The sequence below is a fragment of the Columba livia genome, chromosome 3 (genome assembly GCF_036013475.1).
Source record: "Columba livia isolate bColLiv1 breed racing homer chromosome 3, bColLiv1.pat.W.v2, whole genome shotgun sequence".
Taxonomy (NCBI): Eukaryota; Metazoa; Chordata; class Aves; order Columbiformes; family Columbidae; genus Columba; species Columba livia.
In genome coordinates, this window is record NC_088604.1 from 48,979,529 (window position 1) to 48,998,045 (window position 18,517).

Consider the following 18,517-nt stretch of genomic DNA (forward strand, 5'->3'; position numbering starts at 1 on the left):
GGATGGGAGACGTGAAGTAACTTCTGCAGCTTTATTGCTGCTTACAGTAATATCTGTAAGACAGTGCCCAAGTTTGAGAATTACTATGGTTTTGAGGCTATTCTTAAAATAAACAAGAGGCTTTGGGAACTGCATTTGCCAGTGAGCTTCATCACAGCCTTCCCTGTGAAGAAGATAACTTTTAACCCCATTTTACAGATGTGACAGTGAAGGTTAATTGAGGTTTTCAGAAGGGATTTGCTGTGGGAACAGAGGTAAAATGGGAAAGTTAGGAGCTCCCTGTCAGTGTGGTCTCCGTTGGTGGCTTTTCTGTACCTTCCCATGGCTGGAGTCTGTGCTGTGGTGCAACCGGAGCAGCTGTCAACAGCACTTGGCCAGAAAGAAGCTGGCCTAAGCAGAACCACTGACATTTTGTGATTTTCTGTGCAAAGAAAACCTTTTATACATTTTGAGAAATTTCTATCAAAAAACACCAGCTCCACCCAGCCCTGGTCAGTAGTAAGCGAGACAGTAATTAATCTGTGTAACTTTAAGCAAAACACAAAGAAATGTCTTCAGATCTGTTTCAAGGCAACCTTCGAAATAATATTCAAGAAACTTGTTTCCATCAGGAGCAACCTTCTGACAAAACTCCTTATGTGACTTCTGTTTTAGCTGGAAGGATTTTCTCCACTATGAAGATTTTTCAACAAGCTTTTTTTTCCTTCTGATGCTATGGTGATGAATAAGACTTTTTGAGCTGTATTGAACACTTTTGTTTAAAGAAGTTTTGCTTGTTCTAGCCTAAGTATGATCAGAAATGCTGCATGGTGGTGTGTTATGCTTGGAAAGCTAACATTGCTTCCTAGCATGAGCCTCAAGTCTTTTGAAGACAGATTTAGTTATTTTCTCCAGTTATGAAAAATATTTTAAATTTCATTTAAATTCCATTAGACCCTTGTTGCTGTTTTCAGGAGGTAATAGCTGATTAGGTTCTCAGTTACTTTTCTTTCAATTCCTGGAAGAAAATCTATTCTGTGGCTTATGTGGTAAAATGACTGAAAAGTTTAAATGCATCAGACAAAGCTGTCCCTGTTAAAGAAGAGCTATAGTTAAAGGAATATTATAAAAAAGTGAAAAGTGAAATGCTTTTTCAGCATGTGGGCCGCATAGGATATGATAAATCTACCCTAACTATGTTTCAGGCAGAGGATTCTGTCAAGGGTAAATCTCGTTCCTTTAGAGACTCATGCTTGTGGTGGGAGACTTCTGCTACCTGACGGGTATGCCCAGAGGACAAGATGCATTAAATTCTAGCAGAGAAGAAGGAGAAAACTTGTCAGGATTTGTGCTTTATTAAAATGGTGCCAGCATTTGGTCAGAGCCAGCTACACTAGACTTGTAATCGATCCTGGGATCTGAGTTTACAGGAAAGTTTTGTTGTTCTATTAAAAAGTAGAACAGGATGAACTTTTCAACCTAGTAGGTAAAGAGCTAGTTTCCATGGGCCTAACTCTGTCAGCAAAACAAATGAGTGTTGAGAAAGAACATGCAAACTATCAAGACAAGGCATTAGCGGAGGTGTTTTCTCACAGCAAAAGCCAGATGACTGAAATCAGAAACTTTCTGCTCTTCTAAGTTCCCTCTTGGACATTGAACTAGACATCTGACTTGGAAGACAGGAAAAGGAGACATAAAAGTTATGTTGTACTTACCCATATCTGCAAAAACAATTTTGAAACCTGTATGAAAAGTGTTTTTTGAAGGGGAGAAAGAATCATAACTTATAAAATCAAAGTTGGAACAAGATCTTTAAGATCTTTTCCTGCATGGCACACAGAGGAAAGCTGTCCCCTTCCCATGTACACTGTCTGCATGGGCCTGCCTAAGTGTGTTGCAGTACAAACTGACTTATTCCTACCTGAGGATCATGAACAATGTTCCGTTTGTAAAAGGTCCCACTGAGACTTATTTAAAAAACAAACAAACAAATCAATCACAAACCACAGTTTCTTGGTTTTATATTTACTCAACAGTCTGTTTTATAGCAGATTTGTTGGATATTTGTCTTAAATCTTATTCTATTCTTATCCAAATCACAGTCCAATGTTCAAGAATAGCAAGTTTTAAATGCTTACAATATTTATTTATTGTAGGACAGCAATACCCGGGTTCCTTTGAGAAGGATCCCAGAACCCTGTTGTGCTAGACATAGTAAAAAAAACTCAGTATAAAGAAAAAGTCCTCACTAAGATACTGAAGTAGCATGTGGCTTTTCAGAGACTGAACATGGCTTTCTTGCATTCCTGTAGTTTCTCCCTAAAATAATAAACAAACAAACAAACAACAAAAAACAAGATACCTTAAGATCTTATCCTTCAAGGGCTCTTGTTTACTTGCAACCACACATTGCAGAAGAGTCTGCCCTGGAGAACCTTGTTCCTTATGGCTATTGAGTAAAATTCAAGGGAAACCCTTAATGAGAACAAGCATTCCTGTTTCTTTGTTTGAAGAATCGTTATTTCTCTTTTGTATTTTGTGCTTGCCAAGAAGTACGTGTGCAATTAAAGTAGTTTGTTGTTTTAGATCGATAGTTTGGGTGTGGGATACAAGAATTGTTGGATCCAGCCTCCATGGATCAGAAAATCTAAGTGAGCTCACTGCCGCTCCAGCTTCCTGCTGAGGGGGAGATCTTGGTGGAATGGCTAAGAATTAGCAGCTGTATGAACAAAGGTATCTACAAGATGAATGTTTGTAAGTGACACAAACCTTCCTTTTCCAGACAAACACACTGGTGTTTCACAGTCAGTCTGTGATGAGGAACAAGCTGTTAGGAAAATGGAATTTCTGGGAATTGCAACATTTGCAAACCTTGTGTTGTTCCAAATCAGAATGAAATCCAAAACTTCCCATTGAATGAAAACTCTGAGGACAGAAGAAAGTTATTTGTGACCACAGAAACGTTTCATACCTTTATATTCAGTATAACATGCTGGTAATGCACATATCAATGCTAATGTTTCATAAGTTGAAGAAAAAGAAATTCAGTTAAGTAGAAGCACAGTGCTTTACCTTGACATTTTTACTTCTGTCCATTTCAAATTTTCACCTATGTCACAAGACAAAAAACAACCACACTCAGTTCACATCAAGAGTTCTTTTCACCTGAGGGGACATGATTTAGAGTTACTTTCCCAAAGGTAAGACTCACCCCTTACATGCTGGATGGGTGGTCCATATAATTGCCCCAAATACGGGTAAATAAACAGCAACATCTGTGGTAGGAAGGAACTGCATTTGTGCTTCACCCTGGAAGTTTAAAATGAGCATTAAGTGTTCCATTCCAGGTGCTTTGGGAAAGAGTGTGAAAACAGGGAAAAACTCCACAGAACTTTATTTCAATATATCTCCTATTATTTCGCAGTTTAAAGAAACCTCCAGTCCATTAAGTTCTTGAGTTGGAGATAATCTCCTGTTTGTTTTGTTCAGTTGTTACCACATCTTTCTTCTATGACTCTTGCTATTGTTTTGTTAAATATATAATTTGGCATCTTAAACATTGTATTGATTAGTTTAATAATTTAGTTTCGGTGAGTGACATAGTATTATTGGGTTAAACTTGAGGCATGACCATGTTCTTGGATCTTCCTATTATTTGAGACTCAGCAGATAAATATTTCCCTTCACCTGTTTCATGCCAATTATGATTTTATAGGACTCAGTTTCCTTATTCATTCCTTTCCCAAGCTGAAGAGTCTTCATAAATTTAAATGTTTTTCATAGAGAACCTATATCATAGTGCTAATTTCCTCTTTGTACTTTTTCTAATTCTGTTATATTCTTTCTAAGAAGAAAACTAGATGTAATATCAAAGGTATTGTTGCATGACTAATTCTGATATGTGCAACATTTTCTTTTTGATTTTCCCTTCTTAATAATGATTAACGTTCTATGTGCCTGTTAGAGAGTATTATTTAGGGGAGCTATTGCTTCCAGAGAGGGAGCCAAAATAAGTCCAAGAGCTCTCTTCTCTAGTGATCTTTCTAATGATAATAACATGTTACAGACCATTATTTTATGTACCTAGAGAAAGTTTTTTTCACATCTATGTTTCTCAGTATTGAATTCAACCTGCTATTTTGTTTCCCAGTTACTGGGTATGTTCAAATTCTTCCATAGCTCGTAGTTTGGTAACATGTGACAAAGTTTGCTGGTAATGTCAGACAACTTGATGTTGTAAAGCTGAGTGTCACCTGCAAAGGTATCCAGAAGATTCTTCTGAGGCTGCATTTTTAATGCCACTCAAATGAAATTCAGTGTTGGTACACACAAATGACGAACAAACCAACCTGACATTGGCTTAAAAAGGGATGTGTTCTGAGCTAACCATGGCTATTTGGGAGTGAGACCCTGTGATTATTTTAGAGAGTAAAAAATCACACCGATACTCAGAGTCAAAAAGCAAAGCAAATGTTAAGACTTATTATGGGGAAATAAGACTTATGAAGAGGAAAATCATAGAATCATAGAATGGTTTGGGTTGCAAGGGACCTTAAAGATCATCTAGTTCCAAGCCCCCTGGCATGGGCAGGGAAATAGAGTACAAAAATTCACTGCTGTATAAATTCAAAGTGCACCAGTGCAGGCTGGGGATGCACAGGATAAAAAGTAGCTTTGCAGAAAGGTGCCAGTGGGCAACCAGCTGAATAGGCATCTGACGTTGCTCTTGCAGCAATGAAGACTAACACCACACTGGTCTCTATTAGCAAAAGCATGGCCAGCAGGTTGAGGGAAGTGATTATTCCCCTGTATCTGACACTTACGGAGCCACGTCTGGAGTACTGTGTTTGGTTTGGGCCATCCCAGAGCAAAAGGAAGATCTGCAAACTGGAGAGGGTCCAGGGAGGATCACGAAGATTGTCAGGATGCTGGAGAACATACTGCACGAGCAGAGGCTGGGAGGGCTGGGTTTGTTCAGCTTGCAGAGGAGAAGGCTGAGAGGGGGCTCCAATTCCTGTTTACTACCACCTAACGGGTGGTTATCAGAGAGGTATTCAAATAGAACTACTCTGTATGTGCACTTCCCAAGACTCGTCATGCCTTTCCACCTCCTGTGGAGGTGGAAAGTCCCAGCCAGACTTTATAGAGAGGTAGGGTTGTTGTGAAGAGGCAGAGCAGGAGAAGTCAAGCATCTGGGGCAAATGTGAGGGCCTGCACTGAGGCTTCTTTGGGTGGGAAGGTTCGGGATGGGAAGGAGTGCAAGAGTAGGGGAAAAGTAGGAAGTCTTGGGAAGAAAGAGGAATTAGGGAAAGATGGAGAAACAAAATGGAAAATGGGGGTTCTGAATTAAAATGATGAGGAGAAATTATTTGACTCAGAGTTGAGGTGGATTGCAAAATGATTTTGGAGACAGAAGGGCTTGGGAGATAAGAATTCACAGCTGGAAAAAAAAGCAGATGAGAGGGGAGAGTCAGGGAGAGAGCATGCCTTGCTACGTAGGATTTTGGGTGAGAATGGGCAGGTACTACTGTGACTCTAACCAGAAGACAGAAGTTTGCAGATACCTGGCTTTCCCAGCAGCAAGGGTGTTGCCTCTATGTTGTCTTTTTGTCACTCTAAAGTATAAAATTTAAAGTTTTATTTCCAGATGAGAAGATAACAATAATTTTGCTGGCTATCTATTTTTAAATCAACACTTCAACACACCATAGTAATGTCATGGATCCCCCAAACTCACCTTCTCCTCTACAGTTTTTCTCCTCCTTTTCTAGCGTGAGACAGTGAAGTACGTGCACACCTCTGTCCTAGTGTGTAGACTCAGCTGTCGGTTGTACTGTGTCCTTTGCTCAAATCCATTTCCAAATTTAGCCATACAGATGAAGAAACACATTGTGGACAAAGACCATTCCCGGCTTGACCAGCAGATGGCAATTACTGCTCTTTAAGAGATCCTTAGGTGGCCTTAAAAGCTTTTAGAAACAGGAATCTAGGATGGATGAGTCTCTGTAATATTATATTGAGTGTAAAAACACCTCTGGAAATGGAGTTGAGCTTTCTTGTCAACTGATAACAGATCAGGTATGGAGCTTCTCGGTCTGTGGAATAAGCACAGTTATACATTAAGGAGAAAAGCACTCAATGTTGTTCTGAGTTGTTCACTCAGCACTTAACTCTTTGTTATGCTGTCATAACATGCAGTACAGGGATTTTTGTCCCCCTCTTAAAGGTATTGTAAAATCTACATTGTTTCTGGGTTGCTTCCTGCCACGTCAAAGGGTCCTGATCAACATGGAGTGTTGAAATTAAAGAAAAATGTAATGTATGTGTGCATTTCCTAATTTTGTTACAGATGTAGAGGAAATGAGCTGTTTAACTTCAGAAGGAAAAAAAAAGCAGACCATGCAAGTAAGGATAATATATGTCATAAATTACAAACTTCTGGAACAGGTTAGCAGAGAAAGCTGCTGCAGGAAAATAACGTAAATTTGGGTTAGGTCCTTTGCTGAATACAGAGAATGTTTCAGGAATGATGTAAAAAGGCAGCAAGGCAACAAGTCAGACCTGTGGTTAATGGACAAATACACTAACATGATCCTTCTCCTTCTCTGAATTCCTCTTCCATTTTCATGATGAAATGGCTCTGTAGAGCTAACTACAATGTGGTGTTCAGGGAACGCTGTGAGTTTTTAGGGCTCAGGAGTGGTAAATCCCAATATAGGGAGGAGGAAGGTTTATGAAGGAGGTCCATGCTGGCTTTACGGTTTGGTTCCCAGCTATCACACTGACCTGGTCAGAAAGCAGTACAGAAGTCTTCAGTAAGTGTGAGTGAAAACATTTGTGAAACCATTCTCTGGTGACCTTTTTGTCTCAAGAAGCATAAATAGGATATGAAGCAAGCTTTATCTAGCTTTGCATGGCTCGAACCTCAGTTGCCCTGACGTAAGACTGCGGGCTGAAGGGAGCAAAGAAGGAAAATTAGTGGGAAGAGGAACTTGGGGTCCTGCCAAAAAGGGTAGTTTACTTTTAGACACTCAATATTTCAGACTGACTGCAATATTATGTTTTGCTTTCCAGTCATACTGATATATGACCAAACAGTAATTGAGAGAATGAATTCCTAGACTGAGAGAGTGATTAACAGCTCTTAACCCAAGGTCCTTTCCTGAGCCATTGCAAACAGACCAGAAGCCTGTGATGTCCAGCCTTGTGTTTCTGTGTTAGTGGCCAGTGCTCTGTGACATGCCGCGTTAGAAGCCCTCTCATTGTCAAAAAAGAAACAAGCCAGTTGCAGCGGAAGTCTGGAGGGACTGTCTGGCCTCCGGCGTCAAAGGAAGCCCAGGATTTGCTGGTGGTGAATAGCTGAAGCAGATCACAGGGACTATGTTCAAAAGTTTGTTGAAAACCAAACAAATCTGTAACTCTTACATGTTCAGGGGTAAGAAATTCCTGTACTAAACCTGTGTCACTTTCTTTAACACTAAAGTTGTTTCTGAAAACTGTTGTTAGGAAATTACATTATTAGGAAACAGTAAGGTAGACTCAGAAGGAATTTATCTAAGTAATTAGGAGGGTTCGTTTGGGGGTAAGAGACAGAAGAGACGGTGAAAATTGGGTTAAACACAGGATCTGTATCGGACAATTTGCTTGAGAAATCCAGAGTTAGGAACACTGGGTCTACCTGCGTCAGAAAGTCTTTGAAACGTGGGAGACTAAAGTTGGACACAACCACAACAAATTGATGCCTAAACAGAGAACAGAAATCAACCCACAATTAGTGGCAATTAGTGCTTCCAGTTAATGTCTTATATCTGTTCCTCAAAATGAGCTTGACATCTCATCTTTATGAGAAGATCACATCTTGGCTAGAAAAACTCAGAAGTCTAGCTTGCTCACATTGCTCCTGCATATCAGGAGAAGCAAAATGAGGAAAAATGGCACTCAAATCCCCATGTAGGTTACCCTGAAGTATCAGTGCTACTGTGAAAGCTGAAGTCAAACACCAGGTTGGGGGTTTTATTTGTGTCTTTAATACCTGGCTACAATTGGATTTGTTGCACAACCAGAAAACTGCTTTTTCTAGGTGATAGCCTTGCAATGTCATAGTGGAAACAGAAAACAGTGTGTACTTTGGCTGAGGTATTGCCAGCTATAAAGATCTGGCAACTTCAGCTTGCCTAACGATTTTGCTAATTATATTTAAATTGGAGTGAATCAACCCTTCTAACACTGAATTTTTCTAACAACTTTATTTTTCCCAAGGAGAAAAGCAGATAGGAGACTGGATGTATTCAGGTGAGCAAGTTTTTAACAAGTGTTTCCATACTAAGATTTAACACCACTTTAGCTATACCCATTTGTTAGGCTGGTGCAAGTTATTACACTGTGTAAAGTAAAAGAAAGTCTGAAGTTAAAGCTTTGTAGCTACTCCACAATAGTTCATATGTGAACAGAAGTTAAAGCTCCATAGTTATTCCACAATATAATAGAATTCTTATATGAGAAATTTTTTCTTCTTGTTCAACTTTTTCCATGTGCCCATGATATATTAAACTAATTCACAAGACAAAGCAAAACAAACATCCAACCCTCTTCTACATGTGGACATATATTGATATGTATAGGAAAGGGCCTATGGTCCTTCAGCTTCTGCTTTTCTACTGACTGGTGGGCAGTACGTCAGATATCCTGAAGAAGTACAATGAGCAAAATGCTTTAAGATCAAAGGGACTTCTTTCTGTAAACATAAATGGTCCCAGGTTATTTTTAAGATCACCTCCCTATGTCAGTGGAGACATTCTTAGTGAGAATACTAGGCATGTTTTGTTAGTGATATAAAAATCTGAGATGATTTAATGGTTAATAATTATATTCTCCATAGCAAATTTATCTCAAAAATAATTGTACGCCATCTAGCACACAGTTTTGATACCCAGTCAGTAGCACGATAGGTCTTATTAATTGTAAAATCCTGTTAGGACACAGTAGTATCCTACAGTAAATTCCAGCAAACTGAATTTTGGAACTATGATACACCAATTCGTGTATGGTTATAAATCAGATTTCTAAGTGTTCAGGAATCATGCATGTAGTTTAAGTGGCTTGGTTTTAGATCTTATTGCTTATTTGGTCCACGTTGAGCACACGATCTTTCCCTTAAAGGGTGATACTCCGTGCACTATATTATTCAAACAGTTGGCAAGTTCTTAAAGGTTCAGAAGATGGTACTTGGAGAACCTAGAAGAGTTGAAGGCTTTCAGTATAATAATTTAGGTGGAATGTCATTTAATTTTAAATATTATTGTCTCAAGGAAAATTTACTGTTAAATAAGATTACCTGGATTCCACCCTGGTGAGAGAAGGAGGGGAGACTCACCTTTTTCTTAATTTTAAAGTTGTTGTAACTAAAATATAAGACACAACCACTTAAATAGGTATTTTATATACTGAATAATTTGTCATGAAAACTGATACTACCTCTGTTGTGTTGCATCTTTGTGATCACATGCCGCTGTAATGCAGAATCTTCTAATGGTCTTTCTTTTAAATAATTGAGAAGATCATCATGATGATAAAGCAAATTTATTATTAATTTTATCCATCTTAGGGAATGCAATCTAAGTTTCCCAGAGAGGAATCTTAGTCTATTTGCATCCCTTGAGTTACTAAAAATGCTATTTCAGAGGGAGTGCAAAGAGCACTTGGGAGCTACTGAATCTGGACAATATACATCTGGCTTTCAAGGAAATGCTGCACTATAAATAACCAGCTGTTTGGTAGACTAGATGACTAATGTGATCATATGTTATACTGTACATTATTTTTTTCTTCTTTTTTTTTTTTCCTGTATTCTATTATTTTATTTATATACCTAAAGTGGAGGTTATCCCATTCATCTGGTAAGGATGGATTTTTATCGGAGTATAAATAGAAAGTGCAGGGCCTATTTGTGTGCTTACTTTTGAGGAAGTGGTGTATTTTTACTTAGCTGTTAAGTAAATATATATTTAGAGGAAGGGCAATGATATGGGATTTATTTAACTTTAAAAAAAAATCCCTGTCAATTCAAGTCTTACCTCAATTCTGCTTTTGAGAGAAAGGAGATAATTGATGGTACTGGCAACTATCCTTATGTTTATTTCACAAAACACAGTCATTGCAAACTGAATGAGGCATTTCCATATGACTTTTTTGAAATCTGTTTTACCCATATTACCAAATATAGGTTGAACCATGAAGAGTATGTAAATTTTGTTCTGAACTGACATGCAACAGACTGTGTTATACTCAACTTTAAATTCAGGATTTCAGATAATACTTAAGAAATAGATGTAAAGCTGGCACAATAATTAAAAAAAAGAAAAAAGATTGCCTTTCTTTTACTCCCTTATATATTAAAGCAACTCTGTGATTAGAGTAGTAGAATGAAATGAAGCTTTTGTGTGGTAGCACCAAGGTAATATGCTGTATAAAGTGATTTATCCTATATTTATTAGGTCCTATATAGTTTAAGTATTTAAATGTGAATGTGTACAACCTGAAAATATTCCTTGATATATTTAGTATCCTTATGCTACCCTTAAAATGTCAATTTTTTTTAATGTTTGTATTTTTTAACACAAATCCGTTCAATTTGCAAAGGTAAGTAGACTTTCTACATGGAAGACTTTGTTAACAGTTTTAATATGCCTTAATATTTGAACTGACTCACGTAGATAAACAGTTTTGTTTATCTAGTAAGTAAAATGCTGACAGTGTTGTAAATCATATCTTGAAATGGGGCCACTAACACCTGCTAACCCTTGCTGTAGCCTTTAATATAGAAGCACTTTAAAAGTGAAAAAAATAAAATCGTGATAAAGTTAATTTAATTTGAATAGAAATTAGAATTCTTAAAAAGCAAGCAAACAAGATTAGTGTCACTTCTGTTCTTGGTGGTTTGTGACTTAGGTTGTATTGGTGGAGGTATTAGCTCTTTGCTTTTTGGGCTTTTTGAAAAGTCAATCAAATAGCAACTGAGCAGATAACAAAAATCTGCGTTGAGACAACAAGCAGATTTGGTTTATTTGCTAAAACATTTGCTTCTCTGATGCTCCAGAGTTTTGTTGAAAAAAAAAAAATTGAGTTCTTGAGATTGCAAAGGTGGTCTGGAAGATATTAAGTCCACATAAACAAAGGAAGGAACTTCGTGGTGCTTAGATCCTATGATAATGGACACAATATGAACTACTTGACCTGGACAGCGGTACCAAACCAAGCCTGAAGACAGCCTAAAACAATTGCTTGAAGCAGTTCCTCCTCATTTGAAACAAATGTTAACTTTGAAGCTGAATGAGAATGTTACCAACGGTGCTAGTTATTTCACTGCCAAGAAGGAGGTGAATGATCATGCTAGGACAATGTATGCTTCATGCTTCCTCATTTTCCAATAGGATCAAAACAAATTCCATGTTTGGGGTCTGAATAAAAATTATCTTATGTTCCTCAACTTAATATCTGAGGGTGGGATTAATTTCACCAAATTTTAGGTGCCCAGAGTTCTCACATGTATATCTAAGCTAGTCATCTAGGCTCCTTTAATATCACTTATCTCATCAAAAATGTTAATGTTTAAAGTAATTTGTCCCCTGGAATTCCCTATTCGCTCCCACCACACTATGTAGATGACCAGCTCTAATCAGATGTTCAAGTGGAGACAGAGACAAGGTAGGCTACAGGAATCCTACACTAGAAGTGTCATCAAAATCTTAGCTTTGTGCAACTGGAGATTTGCAAGGGGGGATTTTACAGTTCTTTTATTTCCTCCCCTCCCCCCCCCCAAAGATTTACAGCTAGTAACTATCGCTTTCTTTTACTTGCTCACCTTTAATAATAGCAGGTATATGTTAACTATGTGCCAGGTAACAGCCTGTCAAGTTCCATCAACACATCATTGAAAAAAAAAAAAAACTAAATTGAATTTGTATAGGAGCCAGACCTGAGCCATAACCCATGCTTTAGGTGAACCTAAAAGAGGAAAATGTTAAGTCTAGCACTGGTTTAAGTAACTGTAGAAGTGGGAATTGGATATGTTGCTTACCCTCAGCTTCACTAGTCAGTCATTTAGGCTGCTCTCTTTCTCATTCTTCTTGCTCCTTCAAACAGACAAAAAGAAAATTTTTTAGCTATTCGTTAAGTAGGAGGGGACCTATGTCTTGACAACTAATAGTGTTTTAGGAAACTTTTATTGTAGGTATTATCAAATGCTAAACCTAAGGTTAGACACTCCCAACGCTTTTTACATTAAGCAAGTAAAATCTGTGCTTTTTATCTTTGAAAATGTGACTCATTTGCTTCAGCAGTGAGATGAAGTCCCTGTACTTCATGCTGCTCAGCTGGAGATCAGTCTGAAACATCAGTAGCACATCCTGTCTGGCTGAGAGATGCATAAACACTGCTTACTGAATGGGATTTAACCTAATGTTGATCTTCACGCAGTTGGTGATACCATATGTTTTTGTGTTTTAATGGTTATCCTGTTTATCTCATCTTTCTGACTTATGGCCAAATCCTTCTGTTGAATAGGTGCATTATTAAAACTAGCTGAAAACTAAACAACAAGAAGGTTTCATTGTTGAGAGCATGCACTAGTATAAGTGGTCACATAATTCTGTGTTAGCCTCATGTCCTCTCTCTACAGTGCTTAGCTTTCTTGGTTTTGCATCTATTAGACCACTTGTTGCAAATTTGTAAAAAATGTAGGCATTCTACTAAAGACTTTGTTTTATTTTTTTTTTACCTGCTGGATGACGTAGGCATGCCAGAGTAAAAATTCTAATCAGGTCAACAGAAGAAGGAAGAATTAAGACTCTCTGAACATGTACTCTTCAGGCTTGGCATCCTGTCCACTTTACCTTTGCAGAACATTACATAATTTTGAAACGCTCTACAAATAAAATGATTTATGGAAAAAGTTGTCTTGGATTGTCACTAACAGCATACTTGAATTATAGAATTGTTTTTTTTAAAGTAGTTGGCAATTGAAACATTCCTTACGCTTGAAGAAAATGCTGCCTGTGAGACCTACTGAAGTATTGATCTGTTTTCAATAGTTTGTGAGAAAGTGAGTGAATGTTTAATAAGGAGCTGACTAGAATTTCGAATAGGGTTTCAGAAGATGCCATTTCCTGGTCTTTTGCTTTTGAGAGTCCACAAAAGGCCAAGCAAATTCCCACTTGGGCACTGGCATTTTTTGTAGTGGTCCTAAACCAGGCATAACCTCAGTATCACCCCAGCAGATGTTTGTCATGAACATTATATCTTTTGTATGCACAACTGCTGTTTCTTTGTTTTATCAGCTGTAGGGTACTAATAAAACATGTAAAATAAGTAAATTACTATCAACAGGAACAAATCTTAGACCAAAACAAAGTGTTTTTCGCATCGCATTTCTCAGCTTATCTGTTCTCAGTTGATTTTTTTCACTTTCCTCTCTGTTTTGGTGTTGGTTATATGATTTTTTTTGCACTTGCTCTTAACAATTTAGCTGACATGGATACAGTTACCTGTATACAAGTCCGTAATCTCTTTATTTTGTCTCATGTCCGTGTTTTTTCTGTTTCCCCTTCTTTTTAAACTATTTTTCTTGTGAAAATGCAAGGCTCAAATAACAGAGCCCCAAGGGTAGCAAAAATTTAAATGACAATGCTTTATTTTTTCTTGTGAGTTATCAGGGTTACAAAAACTTTAGAAATCAACTGAAGTCAAACCTGCCCATATTCTTTCTGCAAAGTACATTTTCTGTGGAAGGTGGGGATTGAAAAAAAGTATCTGACTATGAAGAGTGAGACTTTATTGTTCTTGTTCTTGGGAACTACTAGGGAAATAGCTGAGCTCTCAAGAGACCTCTCTTGAAAGGGAAGAGATTTAGTTCTCGACAAAAGCAGAGTGTACTAGAGAGCAAAAAGGTACAAAGTTTTCCTAGATCTCTGCTTAAGGCTTCTAAAAAGAGCCTGTAATAGAAGGTCCTATATGTCCTTGCTTCTTGATAAACCTTTTTTTTTTTTTCTTATTTTAGATAAATAGCAAGAGGACAATACAACACAGAATACTGAAGGAACATGCAGAATAGTTTCAGCCATCAAATTTATAAAAATCGTATGTGCTGGGGAATCAGATTTTGTGAGTCTGCATTCCCAATAATGTGAGAAGAAAAGGAAAATAGTTATTTTATACTAATCAAAGTAAAAGAAACACTTTAGAGCTGGAATCTACTTTAAATAATGTCAAGAAGTAAAAGTTGCACACAATATCCTTTATTTTAAAAAGGGCGAGGGAACCATTGACAGTGTCTATGGGAAAGAGGGAAACGAAACTGTAGTACATAAACATTATATTGAAACACATGTGGAGAAGGAATTGGTCTCGTGCTTAACTGAATGCTGTCCAAACCAGAAAAAAAAATGTATAGTGCTTCCCTTAAGCTATTTTGACCATCTATCATACAGTTCACAGCCCCTGATTCAGGAAGGTAGTTAAGACGAGGACTCTAACTAAAAGTTAGAAATATCTTTAAGAGCTTGCAGCACTGGGCCCCTTTTGACCTGTCATATTAAGATCCAGTGTTGGATTTTGCCCTTGTTTATTTCTACACAACCAAAAGTTTAATTAAGTTAATAATTCCTGACAAACATTATGAAGATTGAATCAGGTTCCAAAAAAGTTTCACTCTGTCATAACTGTTCAAAGCTGTTATATTGTCATGGATGAAGCCTGATTTATTGTAAGAAAGCTCAGCAGATTTGTACAGCAGCCTCTGGACAAAGACTTGCTGGAGTACAGAAGGTGAAGCATTAACTTTTGCATTTTAAATTGCTTATTAATTATTCTGAGCATATTTAAGCTTATGATAGGCTTGGGGTTTTTCATAAGCATTAAAACTTGTTCCTTAGGGGGAACAGATGTGTTTTTCAATGCTTGGTCAAAAGTGCTTTCTTTGCTTTGACGATGATTATGTATTTCATACAGCCATCATGTGTTTTGTTATGGGCTTTTATTTTTTACATATTCTGCTGCTGTTTTATGTGTATATGCAACAGTTTTATGTTTAACTTAGATAGGCATGGCTAGCCAAAGGTAGAATGCAGCAAGATTAGTGCTTCTATAAAATGCACTTAATTTTTACCATAAATCTATTTGTAAACTTTTAAAAACCATCTTATTTTAAGACAAATTGGAGGACACTAAAAATGCAAAATTAAAAATCCAAAGTTCAACTAGTTCTAAAAGCCAGGCATTCTTAAACCTGACACCCGTGCAACGTGCATTATCACACAGGCTTTCATTATGTGATTATATGACTTTCTTTCTTTACCTACTACTTTTCAAGTGGAGAGTGACCAAGTAATTTGTGCTGAACAAGGCATGGTCTGAAGAATCTGGGCTTTATTTCAGACTAAGTTTTGTTTCCCCATGCAGCCACTGGTAGGTAGGCAGGAGAAGGTGATTCAGGGTCACAAAAGGAGGAAGAAGCTTTAACAGGCAGGCACGGGAGTTGGATGATGCAACAGATATTGTAGGAGCAGCCCAAGTTCTGATGGAAGAAATGGGGATGGCATATGAATCCAACAGGATGATTTGAGCCTTCCAGGTCTCATGGGGAAGAACGAAGTATCCAGATTTAATCTGCTGATTTTCTTTCAAGAAACCCCTCTTCCTCATCAGGCCCAAGCTGCTTAAAGCCTAAGTAGCTGCCAAACACATCAACAGGTACACACTTGAGAGTCTGGAAGCAAGATCACCAGTCATAAGGCTTGTGACATAACACTCATGACCTCAGCGTTCCCAGTTCTCTCACTTTGCTGGCTGTGGGGAGGAAAGGTCAGGAGTTGATGCCTCTGTGGAAGCGGTAAGCATTTCATGAAGTGTGCAAGTACAGAATTTTCTCTTTGTTTGTAAAAAAAAAAAATAAAAAAATCTGGGAGAAACGGTTTCACCACGGTCACCCTGCCAAAGTCTAAGGGTGGCCATGGGGAGGTGGAGAGCTGACCCGGAGAGCAGCTCCCCGAGGAAAGCAGATACTCCGAGAGCCCTGGAGCGGGGCGTCCCCTTACCAGGACTGACAGCCCCGAGTCCGAACCTCCCCCGGCCCTCGAGAGGGACAGTGGGCGATGGCGACCTCCCTGGGGCACAGCGAGCGCCGGGCAGGGCCGGACAACGGCCGTGAGTGGAGAGCAACGGCTGTCCACGCGGGCGCGGGGGCAGTGAGGAGGCGGCGCGGAGGAGCCGCCTCTCGCTCAGCGTTTTGGGGTGTTTTTTCCTCCATTTGGTTGTTGTCAGCAGACCGCCGGAGAGGGAAGTCTCAGAGTTTTCCCTCAGTTCACGGCTGCCCAGGGAGAGCGGCCGCAGCGGGACACGGCTGGGTGTAGTTGCCCCGTCTCACGGGGAACCAGCTCCGTCTGGGAGCGGGGCCAGGGGCTTGTTTACTGCTCTCCCCGCCGAGGCCGGCGAGGGCAGCGTGCGGTACCTGTGCGTGAAGATTTGAGGCGCCCGCCTCCCGCTCCGCGCGAGGTTCCAGCCTCGAGCACCACTCGCGCCCGGCCCCCTCCTCGGGCGACGGCCAGGGACCGCGGCACGAGCGCTTATCATCGCCGCCGCTGATACGCCACGGCCCCGCCCCGCTGTAGAACAGGGCGGGCGGGGGGGGAAGAGGAGTGTGGCTGCACCTCCCTCACATCGCCCCCCCGCCTCCCTCCCTTCAGCCAATCGGCGCAGAGAAAAGCCCTCGTGCCGCTTACGCCCCCACAGGAGCCCCCCTTTTAAAATAAAGCGGCGGCGGCGGGTCAACCCCTCGGCGCGCGCGGCGGAGAGAAAGGGGGCGCGTGTGTGGGCCGGGCGGGCGCGCGCGCACGGACAGAGCGCTGCAGGATGCCCGCGGCTCCCGCCGCGAGGGGCTGAGGCGCGCGGCGGCCCGGAGGTCGCGAGGCGGCGCAAGGCGGGAGCGGCGCGCGGAGGATGGCGCCGGTGAGCGAGCAGCTGCCGCCGCAGGGCACGGGGGATCCCACCGCCGCCCCCCTACCCGGCCCGCCGCCGCCGGCCGTGGTGGTAGAGCCGCGGCGGGAGAACGGCGGCGAGTGGTGCCCGGGGAGCGGCGGTGGTGCTGACAGCGGAGACCAGCCCCGGGCGGCGCCGGAGGCTGCCGGGAGCGCGGGCTGCCCCGGGAGCGAGGCGCCGGAGCCCCCCGAGGGCGGCTGGGGCTGGGTGGTGATGCTGGCCGCCATGTGGTGCAACGGCGCCGTTTTCGGCATCCAGAACTCGTGCGGGGTCCTCTTCGTCTCCATGCTCCACCTCTTCGGCGGCGGCCAGGATGAGCAGCTGGCGTTCAAAACAGGTGAGGGGCGACGAGGGAAGGAGTTGGGGTGTCTGCTAGCCCTTCCCGCCTTGGGCCTTCCCCGCCCGCAGCCCGGGCGGCGGTGGTGCCCCGGCCGGTAGCTCCCGCTGCCAGCGGTGCGGCTGCTCCGGCTGCCGGTGTCCGTGCCCCGCGGGGCTGTCGGGACCGGCCCGCGACTGGGCCGGGGGGGGCGGCTGCGGCTGCTGCCCGTCCTGCCGCTCTGTTCGTAGGCTGCCAGAGCCCTCGGGGCGAGCCGGAGGGCCGGGCCGGAGCCTGCCCCGCCGCAAGCACGTGGGGCTGGGCTGAGGGACTCGGAAATACTCGTTTGATCGAGGCGGAGAGGAGCTCCGCTCTGCTCCCTGCGAGCAGCCGTGCCCCGCAGACAGGGCTTGGGGCAGCGAGCTCCTGAGGCGTGGGGGAGAAGCTGCGAGGAGGGAAGCAGGTGTGCTCTGGCTGCTTCCACTGGAGTGTTCATCGGCATCGGTCGGCGTGCATTGCAGGAAAAAATGTGTGTCTTGATCCCAGAAAGTTTTATTCTCTTCCACCCACATTAGCCTGATGATTAGTCTAAATGATTAATTAGCAGTTGGTTGTAGTGACACTGAAAATACGTAGAGAATGGGCTTAATAGTTGCTCAAAACAGTATTTGATGTGCAGCTTTCTTGCTGTAACCAATATCCCCAAACTCACCAGTAAAGTTAATGATGTTTACTAGACTCTAAGGACACAACAGCACTATTGCAATCAAATCTCCATTCTGCTGTTACTAATCTAAGTCATTCTAATGCGTAAGTGTCAATTAATTCAGAAGTGAGCACATGTTATGTAAGTTCTTGTGCTTTGACTTTGTAAGTTGAAAATATGCGGGTTCTGTCTCACAATAATAAAGAATTACTAGTCATAATAATTTATTGTAGTGAATGATAATAAACTTGGCATATTTAAAAGGTAGCTTATGTATTAAAATAGCAAACATTCTTTTTTTTTTTTACTAAAAAAAATGTTCCGGTTATGTAGCCCCGCAGAGGTGTAATCTTTCTAGGAAACTTTATCAGTACATAGTGGTGTTACAGACCTTTATAAGCTCCACCAATGCTTTTGAAAATTTACCAAAATGCTGACAAGAGTGGGAGATAAAAAAATGTTGCTTATAGCCTAGTTGTTTTGCATCT

At 41.1% G+C, this 18,517-nt stretch overlaps 1 protein-coding gene and 1 long non-coding RNA gene across 10 annotated transcripts in view; one reads left to right on the forward strand and one right to left on the reverse strand.

Annotated features, from left to right (window-relative positions):
- Positions 1-1,988: 1,988 nt before the first annotated feature.
- LOC110364558 (uncharacterized) lies at positions 1,989-16,692 on the reverse strand. 3 transcript variants are annotated; one of them, XR_010471295.1, is made up of 6 exons: positions 16,481-16,692; positions 12,056-12,110; positions 5,717-6,074; positions 3,191-3,288; positions 3,052-3,088; positions 1,989-2,904 (listed from the first exon to the last, which is right to left on the reverse strand). It is a non-coding gene; the product is annotated as an uncharacterized LOC110364558 (long non-coding RNA). The 3 variants fall into 3 exon arrangements; XR_010471294.1 differs by having other exon boundaries at positions 1,989-3,088; XR_010471293.1 differs by having other exon boundaries at positions 1,989-3,288.
- An 81-nt stretch (positions 16,693-16,773) lies between these two features.
- The window catches only part of SLC16A10 (solute carrier family 16 member 10), a 69,494-nt gene continuing 67,750 nt past the window's right edge, over positions 16,774-18,517 (forward strand). For 5 of the 7 annotated variants that reach the window (XM_065056666.1, XM_065056665.1, XM_065056667.1 and 2 more), the window contains exon 1: positions 17,160-17,344. Coding sequence is in view for 2 of the 7 variants with exons in the window: in XM_065056662.1 (XP_064912734.1) it covers positions 16,969-17,344 (376 nt within the window). In the remaining 5 variants the exon portion in view is untranslated. Of the gene's footprint in view, positions 17,345-18,517 lie in introns of all 7 variants that reach the window. The other 2 variants (XM_065056662.1, XM_065056663.1) reach the window with 2 other exon arrangements.